The 14,853-nt window shown below is 35.7% G+C and overlaps 3 protein-coding genes and 1 non-coding gene across 4 annotated transcripts; 1 reads left to right on the forward strand and 3 right to left on the reverse strand.

Annotated features, from left to right (window-relative positions):
* Positions 1 to 5,669: 5,669 nt before the first annotated feature.
* Positions 5,670 to 6,987, reverse strand: LOC117927487. Its single transcript, XM_034847002.1, has one exon. It carries the CDS (start codon positions 6,833 to 6,835, stop codon positions 5,876 to 5,878), a length of 960 nt encoding a protein of 319 aa, XP_034702893.1. The 5' UTR covers positions 6,836 to 6,987; the 3' UTR covers positions 5,670 to 5,875.
* A 2,313-nt stretch (positions 6,988 to 9,300) lies between these two features.
* Positions 9,301 to 9,461, reverse strand: LOC117929408. The gene has a single exon (XR_004653754.1). It is a non-coding gene; the product is annotated as a U1 spliceosomal RNA (small nuclear RNA).
* Positions 9,462 to 10,935: 1,474 nt separating this feature from the next.
* Positions 10,936 to 11,339, reverse strand: LOC117929384 (arabinogalactan protein 23-like). The gene has a single exon (XM_034849685.1). It carries the CDS (start codon positions 11,276 to 11,278, stop codon positions 11,093 to 11,095), a length of 186 nt encoding a protein of 61 aa, XP_034705576.1. The 5' UTR covers positions 11,279 to 11,339; the 3' UTR covers positions 10,936 to 11,092.
* Positions 11,340 to 12,889: 1,550 nt separating this feature from the next.
* LOC117927930 (anthocyanidin 3-O-glucoside 6''-O-acyltransferase-like) lies at positions 12,890 to 14,430 on the forward strand. Its single transcript, XM_034847660.1, has one exon. It carries the CDS (start codon positions 12,927 to 12,929, stop codon positions 14,292 to 14,294), a length of 1,368 nt encoding a protein of 455 aa, XP_034703551.1. The 5' UTR covers positions 12,890 to 12,926; the 3' UTR covers positions 14,295 to 14,430.
* Positions 14,431 to 14,853: the final 423 nt, after the last annotated feature.

Raw genomic sequence — 14,853 nt, forward strand, 5'->3', positions numbered from 1 at the left:
ATTTTAAGTTGGACACTGAAGAGGAGTCCTGAAATACAAAGGGACTCAGTTTCTTTTGAATTAACAGTTTCTATGGGATGAAAAGGAGAGTTTGATCATGGTATTGGAGTCGTAATATGTTTAGAGAGGTTGATTCTTGTCTTATAGTAGTAGGGGGATTGGGTTTAGATTGAAATAGAGCTCTCTGGGAATCAAGAAAAAAAATGTAAGATTGAGTTTTGCTTCAAACAGAGCTCCTCAATAGTCATACTTCTTTCTAATATTAGGAATTAGGTATTACCTTACAAATGAATGCAATTCCCATCCCAACCATTTCTTAAAGGGTATGGGCTAGGGTTATGAACTTATAATCTCAGATGATTGAGTTGATTCCCATGATTATAATTTCATCCCATACTGGACAAAACCAGAATAGGGTTATATGTATTCTCATTATGAGAATGGGATCATTCGAGCACATCTAAATAGATACTATGTTTATGTTTACATATGAATCTCTACACCATAAGATTCCATTTGTGATTAGAAATAGGTGTGATCAACTTGCTTTTTACAGGTCTCTCGTATGGATATGAAGGAGAAAAAGGAAAAGAAATTCAAATTAAAAAAACTATATTAAGATTTGATTCTATGTGGATCTTTCAATCTGATTTCTCTATGTTGCAATGTGGGTTGTTGAATGGAGAGAGTAAAAAAAAGGGGACCAAAGCGATGGGACTGGACCACCACAAGGTGGTGGGATAGAAAGATTAAAGCATGCCCTTCTTCTGCGAACAAGATTGATGTTTCATGGAAGGTTTAATGTGTAGAAAAAGGGGCTCCGAAATCATGGGGTTTGATGGAATGCATTTATGGGAGGAATATACACTTAGGGTGAAGTTGTGCATGTATTGTTTATGAATGGAATGCATCACATCCTTATTCTCAATTTTACAATCGTCCTTAGAAGCCCTTACATAGTCTAGGGAGCTTTTGATTCGTCAAAGCATGCCTGACTTTTTACCTTTAATAATATCGTCGTTTATAGTAATCAAGCTATAATCACAGGACTTTGAAATTTTTTTTTTTAAAGAGTTTGTTATAATATTGTTACTCAAGCCTTTTGGTATACCATATTCCATTATGGTTTTTGATTTTGTTTTAGTCTAACTTAACAAAAAAAAAAAAAAGGGGATTTTTAGATCAGTTATTATTTTTTAAATAAATTTGGTTCATTTTCATTCTAAATTCATTTAGTTCAATTCTTGATGTATAAAAATTAATTAGATCGATTGGATTTGATTTTAATATTTAAAACCGAACTGATATAAGAGTCGAAATTACTTTTAACTTTGTTAATTGAATCTCTAGCAAATGAGACATCTCAAAGTTGGAAACACCCCTTTTAAACCAAAGACTACTAATAGAAACATCCATATCTTTTCTGTCCTATCACAAAGTATTCAGACGTGCTTAGTTAATTTTTCACTATCTTTACAATTGCCCACCTTCTCTTTATTAGGATATCTACTGTTAAGAGCTAGGTTCTCAAAAATGCTCAAAACCCCTAAATATATATATATTTTTTTTGATAAGTAAAAGATATTCATTCAAAAGGTACAACGTCACAAGGTATACAGAGAGTATACAAGGCAGCTAAGGCCTCAAAAGACAACAACAAAAGAAATCACCTCCCTTTAAATGGAAGCTATCCACTCTAGGAAACCTATAAGGAGAACGCCTCCTCACCTACATACAATTTGGCCCAACTCCACAGATTACAAACAAAAAAATTCTTTAATTTCTGCACATTCAACACACCTCCCCTAAAAGTTAATCTATTTCTCTCCTTCCACATCGTCCAAAAAATACACAACGGAATGGCGTCCCAAATCTTTTTCCTTTTCTTTCCCACAAACGAGCCCCTCCAGCTAGCTAAGACCTCCTTTACACTTTCTGGAAAAACCCATTTCACATCAACTAAACCAAAAACAATATCCCATAGAGCTCTAACCACTGTACAATGTATAAGGATATGATTTACACTTTCTTCCTCGCATCCACACATGAAGCACCGATTTGGAAGTTGAAACCCTCTTCTTTGAAGTCTATCCAAAGTGAGCACCTTCCCCCATGTCGCCTCCCATGCAAAAAAAGCAACTTTAGTTGGCACCCTTGCCACCCAAATGCTCCTAGAAGGAAAATCTGTATCAACAGACCTCGCCAACAAGCTATAAGCTTCCTTGACCCTAAACTGACCTCTTTTACCTTTCCTCCACAGGACTGAATCTTCCTCCAAAGAGGGCTTGTGACCCCTCAATATATGGAGAAAATCCCCAACCACCTCCATCTCCCAATCATTGAAATCCCGCAAAAAATTCAGATTCCAATTTCCTTGTCCCGAATTCTGATCCCACATTTCCTCAACCGTTGCATTCCTTTGAGCCGTCATCCCAAAGAGATGAGGAAAGCATTGGGATAGCGCTGACTCTATACACCACACATCTGTCCAAAATCTGATCGTGTTGCCCTTCCCTGCTCTGAACGTCATGTTATTCCAACACCAATCTGCTTCTTTCCAAATCTCTTTCCAAACCCCTACTCCCACTGCCCCATTAGCCTTCTTTGGCCTCCACCCAAAATCCTCCTGCCCATACTTCACCTTGATCACTTGTTTCCAAAGATTATCTTTGTCACAAGCAAATCTCTATATCCACTTGCCAAGCAAAGCTTTGTTCAACATAGCTAGCTTCCTAAGGCCTAGCCCACCTTTATCCTTATCTTTGCACTTTCTCCAATCTTCTAGCAACAATCTTAGGCATTCTGAAGATAGACATTTGGTAGATTGGCATACTAGCCAAAGTGCTCTTTATTAAAGTGACTCTTCCTCCTTTAGAAATATATTGCCGTTTCCAAAGAGCTAATCTCCTCCTAACTCTCTCTTCCACCCCATCCCACATATAAGGCGCTTTATTAGGAGCCCCTAAGGGAAGACCCAAGTACTGAGACGGTAAAGACCCCACCCTGCAACCTAGCTCAACAGCTAACTCCTCCATCTCCACCATTTCCCCAACTGGAATGATTTCACTCTTGGCTAGATTAATCCTTAGGCCTGACGCCGCTTCAAACCAGAATAAAATCCAACTTAAATGGGTTAGATGCTCCTTCCTGGCCTCACAGAATATGATTGTATCGTCAGCAAAAAACAAGTGAGAGATACTCAGCGGGGGTTCACTGCCACCCCTTATAATACACCCTGATAAGAAGCCCCCCTCCAAAAACCCCTAAATTTCTTTGACTAGTAAGAACACTTAAGTGCCAAGACGTACGGAATTGTGGACTGACTTCATACTAAATTTTCCCCTCCTGTCCTCTTTGCATGGTAAGCTGTCACATAACAAACGAGTTCCCCAAATTGAGTCACCACCTCCATTTCATAATCTTGAAGGCGTCTTTTGAATTGCAACAGTCAATGCCCCCCCACTTCCGCCCTCTTTACCATAAAGCTGCAATTGTAGCATTCTTAGCATGTTCATTTCACCTATCATTATTCCTTACCATAATAAGCTTTCCTGAGTGGAAAGTCTTCCCGTCCTTTTCTAAAGTCTTTCCATGAACTCATTTGATAAGTCTCCCTCACCTCTTGGGGGGCTTTACCCCCATCCATTTCTCCTATATTTGTCCAAAATGATATTTCTTTCCACAATCTCATGGGCAAACCTCAACAACCATTTTATTAGTGGGGCTCAATTTAGAATCTTCAATCTCCTAATTCTTAAACCACCATACTTCTTATCCTTGCAAACCAATCGATCACCTCACTAGATGGATGCATCTTTTTTCCTTCCAAGTGGTTTCCTCGTAAAAATGCTCTTTGAGTTTTTTCTCAGCTGATCCTCACTTTTTTGGGATTGCAGAGAGGGCCACAAAATATACTGGAAGACTTGAGAGGGTACTCTTTATAAGCACTAATCTTCCTCCCTTAGACATGTATTGCTTCTTCCAAAAGGTCAATTCAAATCTTCTCTTAAAGACGGACTAAGATAAGAAGCAGATAGTCTCGCTACCTTGAACCCAAATAGAGAAGCCCATTTCCCCCACGTGAATGAGTTCACTTTTTTTGCATGTTTCCCTATGAATATTCCTTTTCATGATCAGTTGTTAGTCGTTACCATATGAGATATTAACTATTGAGAGTAGAAGAAGCTATAACTACAGGCAACAGAAGTTTGTATATGCCTCTCTACCTACTTTGCTTTCATGTTTCAGTGAAATACATACACAAATCATTTCCAAATTATAACTAAAACCGCTTGTTTTCTGGATCCATCTCACATCAATAACTCGACTTGACCTACCTAAAGGTAGTTTTAGGCAAGTAAAGGATTTCAAGCCATTAGAACACAACACCAAGCATGAGTTTGATAGCATCTCAAATTTAAAGCAACATCCAGAAATAGATTATCCCAGCCAGGTGGGAAAGGTGATGGGCGTGACTTGTGTTGTCCTTGGGCCTTTCTTGGTCACCTGGTTTGATGCTCAAACCATAGCAGGAAATGCTATTCCTACAAACCAAACAACAGCAAGAAAGAACATAACATACCAGAACTTTGTATTTTGGTAACTCTGTAAGAGTCATGTTTGTCCTTTATGTTGATGATAGACCCTATGGGAAGGTTGAGAAGGATGTGTCATGGAACTAGTACCATTGAAGAATACTAGAATACAAGTTTAAATTACCCGGAAATGACCAATATCATTGAATTAGAGGCAGACAGCAGAGATTAAAAGATGATGCTAAAGGTCCAAGATGGTACTTTCAATCTTCTAGGCCACTGTTTAAAACTACAATGCGACTGTCTATACATTCCAATCCATAGGAGACATCTGTTTTCTACATTGGCTGTGGGTTGCTCTGAGTCCTAACCGATGTATATATCAAACTTCCCACGCATCTGATAAGATATGTAGTTAAGCTTAGTCTTCCCGTTGCATTCCTGTGATCCCAAGGTTATTCACAACTTCCCCCATCTTAAGACACATAGCTCTTTGGGCATTCCCCCCCTTCCAACCATACTGCTTACCTCTGCAGTTCATTTCCAGTCTTTCTAAAGATTTAAATTCTACCATGTGAAGATAGTAACTATCGAAAAATAACAGAAACAACCATAATAACCATTAGAGTAGTTGTTGTTAGCCTCTTACAATGGTGACCAGAAAATTAGCATTTTCCTCAATAGGGTTCACCGACAACAAATGGACAATACTACTACTTGAGGGGAAGCATCCTATCAATGCAAGAAACGCTACAAATTCTAAAGGGCACCAAGCCACTCAAAGATTGATTACTTTTAATCATCATAACTAAGCTAGGGCACTCATAATTAAACAAAAATTCAAGCTTCAGTTGCACATATTCATCCTGTTTTTCTTGAGCATGGGAGGTTCATTGTTTTAAGCGATTCCTGAACTAAGAAAATACTACCTGCTCAAGCGTCCATCCTACAACAAACAGACATCATATATTGCCACAACTCAAACAACGGAAGCATCCTGTCAAACACATGAAATGCCACACATTTGAAAGGGCATCAAGCCCCTCAAAGAGGGATTACCTTCACCATTATAACAAAGCTAGAGTGGTCATAATTAGATAAATTCAAGCTCCGATGGATCATATTCGCAGTGTCTTTGTCTAGCAAAGGAGTTTCATAGTTTTAAGTGATACTACTTGCTTCAGAGCTACAAAATGGAGCATTATAAAGATTGGAAGAAGAATATCCACCAAAAGTTTCTGATATATTTTCTTATTCATACTAGAAAACAGAACAATTATATGAAATTTCTCAGGAAGGATGTATTACCCTGTTGCTAATCAATTGAAATCAAAGCAGAGTCATCTCAACAGAACAGCATATAGTAATCCAACTGATAAACCAGCAACACACAAGATTGAAACCCCACGAACCCGAACAAAGAAAAGATTCACATTCTTTGCAATCTGAAGGGTCAGAGTCAAAATCTGCAACCTACCCAGATCCTCCATTTTCCTGAAGAAGTCCATCACCTTCAACGATCTCCGCAACATGAATGCCATCGAAAACGGGAACCCAAATGCAACTATGCTCTGGATTGTAACCTCTGGCATCGGCGAGGCCCGAGTAATGTATGAAATCCAAGCTCCCAAAGCGAGCTGAACCAGACCCAGAAGAGCAAGCGCAGTGCTCAGGCTATGGATGGTCTTCATTTGCAGTCCTAGAACTTCTCTGGTCTCATTGGCCAAAGCTGAGGTGTCACGTTCTACAGTTGGTCCTTCTATTTCTTGGTGCTTGAATTCACGGTTTTGGGGTTTATCAGAGTCAGGAGATGGATCAGATGTTGAGAAGTATTTGGGTTTTGCATCTGATGCCCAATTAGGGTAAGGGTTTCCAACTTTGGTACTGGAACTAGTGTATGATCTAGTGAAAAGAAGATCAAAATTTGAGGGTTTAGGGTTCTGTAAATCTTGAAACCCAGAAATGGATTTTGGGATTAAGGGGTTTTGATGGGAGAGCTGGGCGAAGGGACTAGGCTTTTTGAATTGGGTACTGAAAGTAGAGTAGAATTTGCTTGAATGAAGCTTGAAATTTGTCGGTTTAAGGTCTTGTGATGTTTGAAATCCACAAATGGGTTCTGGGTTCAATGGGTTTTGTTTTGAGAACTTGGAATTCAGATCTTGAGGGGACAAATCGAAAAAGGGGTTAGGATTAGGATTAGGGTTTTGGTAGATGAAGAAGGTGGAAGATGAGATAACTGAAGCAGAATGATAGGGTTTTAGAAGCCTAGAGGTGAGTCTCTTTGAGATTAAGCCAGCCATGTTGGTCAGAAATGTTGTCCCTTGGTGCAGAAAGATACAGAGAATTCTGATTTGGTCTTTATTTACAGCATGGCTGGGCGTCAATGGCAGTGAAGGTCCTGTTCAAAAGGAGTCAAAGCTTTGCCTTCCATTGGTGTTTAGAAACAGGTTCAATTCCATGTATAAAAGGCTGCTCATATATACCGAAAATCAATCCAACGGTGACCCCAATATACTTAGGGTCTATAGCTTGGAAGGGTACTTTTAGGGTACCTACCACAAATAAGGTATCACAAATTGTGTTTGACTTTATTTGATGGTAATTTTATGCCTTAATATCATTTATTTGTATTTTTATTTAATCACCTAGATTTCAATTTCATTTATTTATATGTGATCATGTTTCTTGTATGTTTTCAATAGTTTGGACTGTATCTTGGAATACTCTAAAAAAATTTATGAAAAAAAATAATTAGGAGTTTAAAAAGACATTATATTTGATTTTTTTTAATAAGAATAACAATAAAAGAAAGTTTTTTCTTACCATAAAATTTCATATTTAATATAATTTTAACTTTTTCTTTACATGAAATTATGATTTTCGTCTTATTTTCTATTTCTATGCATCTCGATACCTAAGAAATTCTTTTGCTAGAAGTTAATGGTTGAACAAAGAAGTGGAATTTTGGATGATTAATTTGTTGCTCATGTGACAAATTGATGCTTTGCTCCTTTTAAATCAGCAGGAATATTTCATACCATTCAAAACTAAATTGAATGTGTAGATTTTTCTACTTATTTTTCTTAAGAGGGAATGACCATTTATTTGGAAAAGGAAAAAAAGAAAAAAGAAAAAGAAAAAAAACCCACAAAACATATCATTTTATTTATGTAAGAAAGCATAACTGCTCATACACAAAGTGTTAAGCTAACCTAACCAACACAAACTCGATACTCCTAGAAAAGACCCATTACATAACACAGCAGATAGAACCCCACAACAGCAACAGAAGCATTAGAAGCAAATGCAGATCCGGTGTGCTTGGCTGGCTCCGGCACCGGCGCCTCCTCCAAAGTATAGACTGTGAGAATGGCCAAGAAGACAATAGCTGCAACCAGAGGAACCTCCAAAGATGACATGGCTGGGACTTGATTCATACCACTACCATTCATATGGGTTTGGTTTCTCTTTTTATGCAGAGAGGTCGAGTGTCTCTTTGCATAAAGCTTTTCTTGCATGAATTACATGTGTCGCAGATAGTATTACATTGGTCACTACCCTGTTCTTCATGGGTGGGAGGTTGCTGCCACATCTCAAAATCTGTGGTGGGGCTGCAGTCTTGAGCCCAAGGTAAATCGATGACAAAAAGACTGGATCTGAGATGGGTCACCTCCGCCTCAATCCCAATCATTTCTATTTATTTCTATACTCGTCTCCAAAAGGAAATTTAAATGGGATGGAATGGTTATAAGAACAGTTATATAAATTTAAATTGGATTGGGTTTTTGGCTATATATAAAGCTTATTCTTATCATTGACTTGAAAGTAACGTTGTTACAGTCCCAATTGTTCGGATTTAAGAAATTTTTATACTTAGCCCCGCCCAAAATCAATTTAGCATATTTTCGCCATGGTTTGTTAAAAGATGATATTTGGGAAAAATTAATACTTATTTTAGAAGGTGTTTTTATTTTAAAAAGTATTTTTTTTAAAAAAAAATATTTAGAGTGTATTTGATGGTAATTTTAGAAAGTGTGTTTAATCTTTTTAACATTTTAAAGATAATAATTTTTAAGTGTTAAAAATATTATAAACGCTTTATTGAATCACTATTAAATACACTCTTAATGTTTGATAAAATTTAAAAAATATTTTTAAAAATCATGTTTAGTAAAAGTGTGTTTAAAAATGATTTTATAAAACGTTTCTAACATTTCTAATACTTAAATAATAAAAAAATTTAAGCATTAAAAATATTAAAAGTGTTTCCTAAAATAACGATTCTTTTATATAGAATAACAAGCATCACATAAATTTCATCGTAATTATGAAATACTTATTAAATAAAAATGCGAGAGATTAAAAAGATGCAGTCATTTATTTGCTTGGCTAGTCAAGCATGGACTAGTTCATAGATCTTTTTGGGCTGAATAGAGTACTTTACAAATAAAGCCCAAGATCGGCATTCCATTGCAAAACACTTTCAAAAAACAGCAAAATATACTTTTAAATTTAAATGATTTTTCATTTGTAAAACTTAATACATCATAAGTTAAAGTAAATTAAATTATATTTAATTTATTAACTTAATAAATTGATCACCAAGTTTATTTTTAAATTATAAGATTAAGTTGATTTATTAAACATATTAAAAACTTAAATTAGGTCATTAAATATTGAACTTCGCTTGTCTCTTACTCAATTAAACTAAATTAACTTACCTACTCAATACGAAAAGTTTCAGAAAGACTTTGAACTGAGCATTGTAGGGGTCGCGCGCACGCGAACCCCCTCTACCACAAATTATGACGTAGACTCCGCCACTTGGGCAGATCTTAGGCGCGTGCACCTCCAGAGTGCAATGGAGGTCACTAGCCTAGGCCATGGGTCTGCACGATCGCCCATAGACCCCGTCCAGGTAAGTATGTTTAACGTTACGCCTCCCTCCCTATTTATACCCAGCTCCTCCCTCGCTACTCAAACTCATTTCCGATGTGGGATCACTCCCAGAAACAACACTGTACCTCTCCTGCAGAGCATTAAATGAAGTTAATCTACACCGTGACACGTGCGCATCCGTTGATCCTTTGGACGGCCTGAAATCAGTGTGCACAGCAGCATCGTGGACTGTTCCACACTGTAGATATGCACCCATAACAAAAATATTTCTTTAATATTTCATATGAATTTTAAATTTAATAATTTTTTTTAAATTTTTTTTCACCATCCATTTAATTTATTTTGATATTGGTTTTCCATGGTTTTAACTTTTATCCTTTCCATCGTCCTAGTTTTTTATTTTTTATATTTTCATTGCTTAGCTTATTTTCAAGGATTACTAAAACAAACTATTATGTTTAAAAACTCTATAGAAAGTATAATAATAATAATTTTTATTATTATCATTGATTTTATATATGCTCGATAAGAATAGGAATAATTGAATTGAGTTGATATATTTAACTAACTCAATTCATAAATCAATGAAAAATTTTTATTTTCAAAGCCCGTTCGAAGGACTAATATATAAGAAATCAAATCATATCCTCGAATGCTCTGAAAATGTTACGATGTGTTTGAAAATAAATGAAATAATTGAATACAAGGGGAAATGATTAGAGCTCTTGCTAAAGTCACCAAAAATAGAAGTGATTGAATCAATTATTTCATTTTTATAAATGTGTTTGATTTATTGCTCTTTATTTCACTTTAGGGATTGGTTTACAAGCACAACCTTTACAACTTTATGGTATATTCATGGTAAGGATGAAAAAGTTTATTACAATTTACCAATACAACTTGAATCATAATACGTTTTTTTTGCTGGTTTTGGTTGAATATAATTGACTTTAGATCAAATCATATTCATCTGCGTAACCTTTTAATATATAAATAGTTTTTGGATCAATTTACATAACATGAAGTTGATTCAAATTGACCTATTTAATCATCTTATTGATTAATTTAATTAAAATTTTAAATCATTTAATTCCCATTAGACTCATTTTAATTTTTTTTTAAATAAATAAATCAATTAAGTCATAAACTTATTCAATTGAAACATTATTTATATAAATTTATATAATACCTAATTCAACTTAATTATTAAATAGAAGAATCTGTTTATTAAATCAGTTATACGAGATATTACTTGTTTAATAATCAAGTAATATTCGGGTTTATGCTTTCAACATGATTTGTAATGGATTCGGGTTGACCAGATTTTGACACAAATATAAATACAACCCATTTTCACAAATTGTCAATCTTTAAATTTCCTGGATTCACTAATTCCTATTAGAAAAGTGACAATTTCTTTTTAGACATTAAGACATAATTTTTTCTTAAATATTTTATTAAAAAAACTATAACATTTAAGAATACTATCCAAACATCCTTTAGTAATAAGTGATAACTTTATATAGGAGAAAATATTAAGAGAAAGTAATAAAAATGATAAAAAAGAAAAACCTTAAAAAATACAATCATTCATAAATCTTATTCCTCGTATGCAGAGGTCTTTCTTTCTTCATCATCTTCGTACATATATATTTCTTCTACTGTAAATAAAAGGCGAAAAAAGATAAGACTGATGCCCCAACCAAAGACCCGGCAACCGGCAAGCTAGCGGCAGCATTGTGGGCTGGGGCGGGCGCAGGTGCATACATGTCATCGGAGGCGAGCACTGCGCTCATCGAGGCGGCGGCCACGAGGACTGCACAAACAATCTTCTTCATGTCCATGAAGATTGTTGCAAACGACGATGACTCGAGAATTGTATCGGAGTAATCGTCGTTTGCAAAGTAGGGCATCCACCTAAAGACTGAAGTGGGTTGTGGAAATATTTATAGGAAAAAGTTTTAACTAATTTTAGAATAAAATAATTACTTTTTTAAAAATATTTTATTAATTATATTTATTTTTAGAAGTTTTTTTTTTCTAATTAAATTTTGGATGGTAAGAGGGGAGTTGAGTTTGCATGGGCAGGAGGAGATGTAGCTCATTGTTTTGAGCTGGTCCAGGGAAATCCCTCTCCTCTAATAAATCATAGGGTTTTTATTTTTATTTTTTAATCCAACTTCATTTTTTTCTTCTAATTTAAAAAATGAGAAATTCCGGTTCCATCTCATCATTTTTATTTTACATTTTCTTTATTTATTTATTTTTTCTCTCACATTTTCCCCAAATGTTTTCATGAATTAAATATAACCTAAATAATTATTTTTAAACATTTTAAAAATACTATAATGATTTGCTCGCTTCCCGCATTTTATCTATCCTTATAGTTTTAAAATACGTTTACAAAGTTTTAAATTCTATTAGGAATTTTTCTCCTTATTTAATGTATAAAATTACATTTACTCCCATATAAATATAATATTCTCATTGTGTTCCACGAAGTGCTCAAACAAACGAAGTTCTAGATCTAATAAGCCCTCAAACCATGTCATCAAGAAAATTTTATTAAATATATACCTTTAAGAACTTTTCATTATATCAGACGTAAATTCAATTTTGACTCTTACGTGGGCAAAATGTATATTATTCGATGTAAAATATCACATTCAACCCTCCCATTCGTGCCTATAATACCATTTATGACCTAAGCCCACGTCAATGTCAAAGTTTGACTTTGATATTAGAGCCTAATGAACTTTAACGATATTAAAACACATCTATACAAAAACCCATTACATAAATAATACTATAAACTTTTTTTTTTCTGACATATCACAAATACTTCTACTATTCCCAATTTTTTCTATTATTAAATATGAAAATTAAATACATACTTGAATTGCTGATCCCATTCATGAATAATAATATATTTTGGATTTAGTGATCGCTTATAATAACGTGATGTCAATCAATTTTTTTTCTTTTGTCCTTTTTTAAAAATGAAATATTTGGAAAGTTTATTTTAAGGGTCCAATTTAAAATAATAATAATAATAATAATAATAATAATAATAATAATAATGATAACCTTTATTAAAACCTTTTCCACTCATTAAGATCATGACATTTATTAATTTGTAAAATAAGCTTTTTTTTTTTTTTTTTTTTTAAATAAATCCACTCAAAAAACATTTTTAGTAACATTGATTTGAATTATTTTATCATATCTTAAATTTAATAATTATTTTAAGCATTAAAAAACTATTTTTCCATAGAGAAAAATGATTGAATGACAAATAATTTCATGGTTTAAGTAATAAATGATCTCATTCCACCCCATCACGTGACAAATGGGTTTAAATATTTAAATATTTAAAATTATAGACTTCAATTAAGTTAAAACAGACACATTTCATTTACGTTTTTTCACCATTCACTCCAACGTCTCTTTATTCTCCTTCTTTCTCTCTGGCCGCAGGCAGCCCCTTGCGCCATGGCTCCGCCCATCGCTGTCAGGGTGCTCGACCGCTGCCGCGTCGCTCCTCCGCCGGGCTCGGCTCCTCCCACCTCCCTCCCCCTCACCTTTTTCGACATCCCATGGCTCCTCTTCCCCCCCTTCCAACCTCTCTTCTTCTTCCAATTCCCCATTCCCACCTCCCACTTCACTTCCGCCACTCTCCCTAAGCTCAAACACTCCCTTTCACTTACATTGCTGGAGTACTTCCCCTTCTCCGGCCGGATAAGCAATTATCCGGAGTCCGAAACCCCAGCAATTGTCTACGCGGAGGGGGACTCCGTGGGGATGACCGTGGCGGAGGCGGACGGAGATTTTGATAATTTCTGCGGGCACCATTCGAAGGACGCCTGCGAGTTCCATCAGCTCGTCCCTCGATTGTCAGAATCCGACGAGGTTCCTATGATGGCGGTGCAGATTACAGTGTTCAGCAACGCCGGCATCTCCATCGGCCTCGCTCTCCACCATGCTGTATCCGACGGGAGGACATTCACCAATTTTATGAAGACGTGGTCTTCGATTTACAGAAATGGTGAAAAGTCCCTCCCAAAGTCTTTCCCTTTGCCATTCTACGATAGAAGCGTTATCAAAGAACTAAAGGGGCTGAAAGAAATATTCTTACAACAATGGAGAAAGCACAAAAAATACCTAAGCAAAACCAGTAGGGAAGACAGAGAAGACGACTCCGTCCGAGCCACATTTGTGATGAGTCCAAGAGAGATGGAGAAGGTAAAGAAATGGATAATGGCTCACTGTAGAAGAAAAGGCAAACCTCCGCCGCCACTTCTATCCGCCTACGTCCTCACCTGCGCGTTTGTCTGGGTTTGCCTCTGCGAGGCTCGCGCAGGCCGCGTCTCGACCGCGCCGCCCGACACTTGCTTCTTCGGCTTCAATGCAGGCGGCATCACCCGCCTGGACTACCCCGTGCCGGCGGCCTATTTGGGCAATTGCGTGGCGTTTGGGCGGGCGGTGGCGGGGAGGAGCGACCTGATGGGAGAAGAGGGGATAGTGGCGGCGGCGGAGGCGATCGGGAGGAAGATCAAGGAGCTGGACGGGGAGGTTTTGGGGGGAGCGGAGAGGTGGATTTTGGAGTGGGAGGTGTTGACAGGAAGCGAGGTCCATGTGGTGGTTCTGGGGTCACCGAAATTGGATCTCTATGAGGTAGATTTTGGATGGGGGAGGCCCAGGAAAATAGAGGAGGTCTCCATTGATGAGATGAAATCAGGTATTTCCCTGACTGAAAGTAGAGACATCAAAGGTGGGATTGAGATTGGATTGGTTCTTCCAAATGATCAAATGGATGTTTTTGCTTCTCTTTTTCATGGAGGTCTCAAGGTTCTTCCTTAATGGATTTCCTTGGAGGAATTTTAATTTTAATGAGATTTTTCACACAAATGCATTATGTATGTTTTTTTTTTTTTTTTTTATGCTATCGTGTATCTGTGAGAGTTCAATGAATTTATCAAAATTTCCTTTGCTGAAATGGTGTTTTTATTTATTTATTTATTTTTTATTTTTTTAAAATTTTAAAAAATAAGTTTTAGGATTAGACATATATTTAATTTAAAAATAATTGCATCTCATTTCAGACTTTGTTTAGGAGGATTTTTTTTGTTTTTTTATTTTTATTTTTAATTTCATTCAAAAGTTAAATTTGAACATAAAATAATAATTTACAAAAAAACATGTTAGAATTATAAAAACTTTATTAAACATGAAATAAATTTTTATAGTAAATCAAAATAGAGTTTCAAGAGTATTTGACTTTGTATGGGAAGTCTTTTCAAAAATAGTTATAAATAGTTTTTAACAAATGTTTAAAAACCTAAAATTTTCGTAATATGTTTTGGAAGCGTTTTTAACTTGTTTAACACTTTCTACTTTTTATCATTTAAGTAATAGAAAA

Source organism: Vitis riparia, chromosome 13 (assembly GCF_004353265.1).
Source record: "Vitis riparia cultivar Riparia Gloire de Montpellier isolate 1030 chromosome 13, EGFV_Vit.rip_1.0, whole genome shotgun sequence".
In the NCBI taxonomy this organism is placed as follows: Eukaryota; Viridiplantae; Streptophyta; class Magnoliopsida; order Vitales; family Vitaceae; genus Vitis; species Vitis riparia.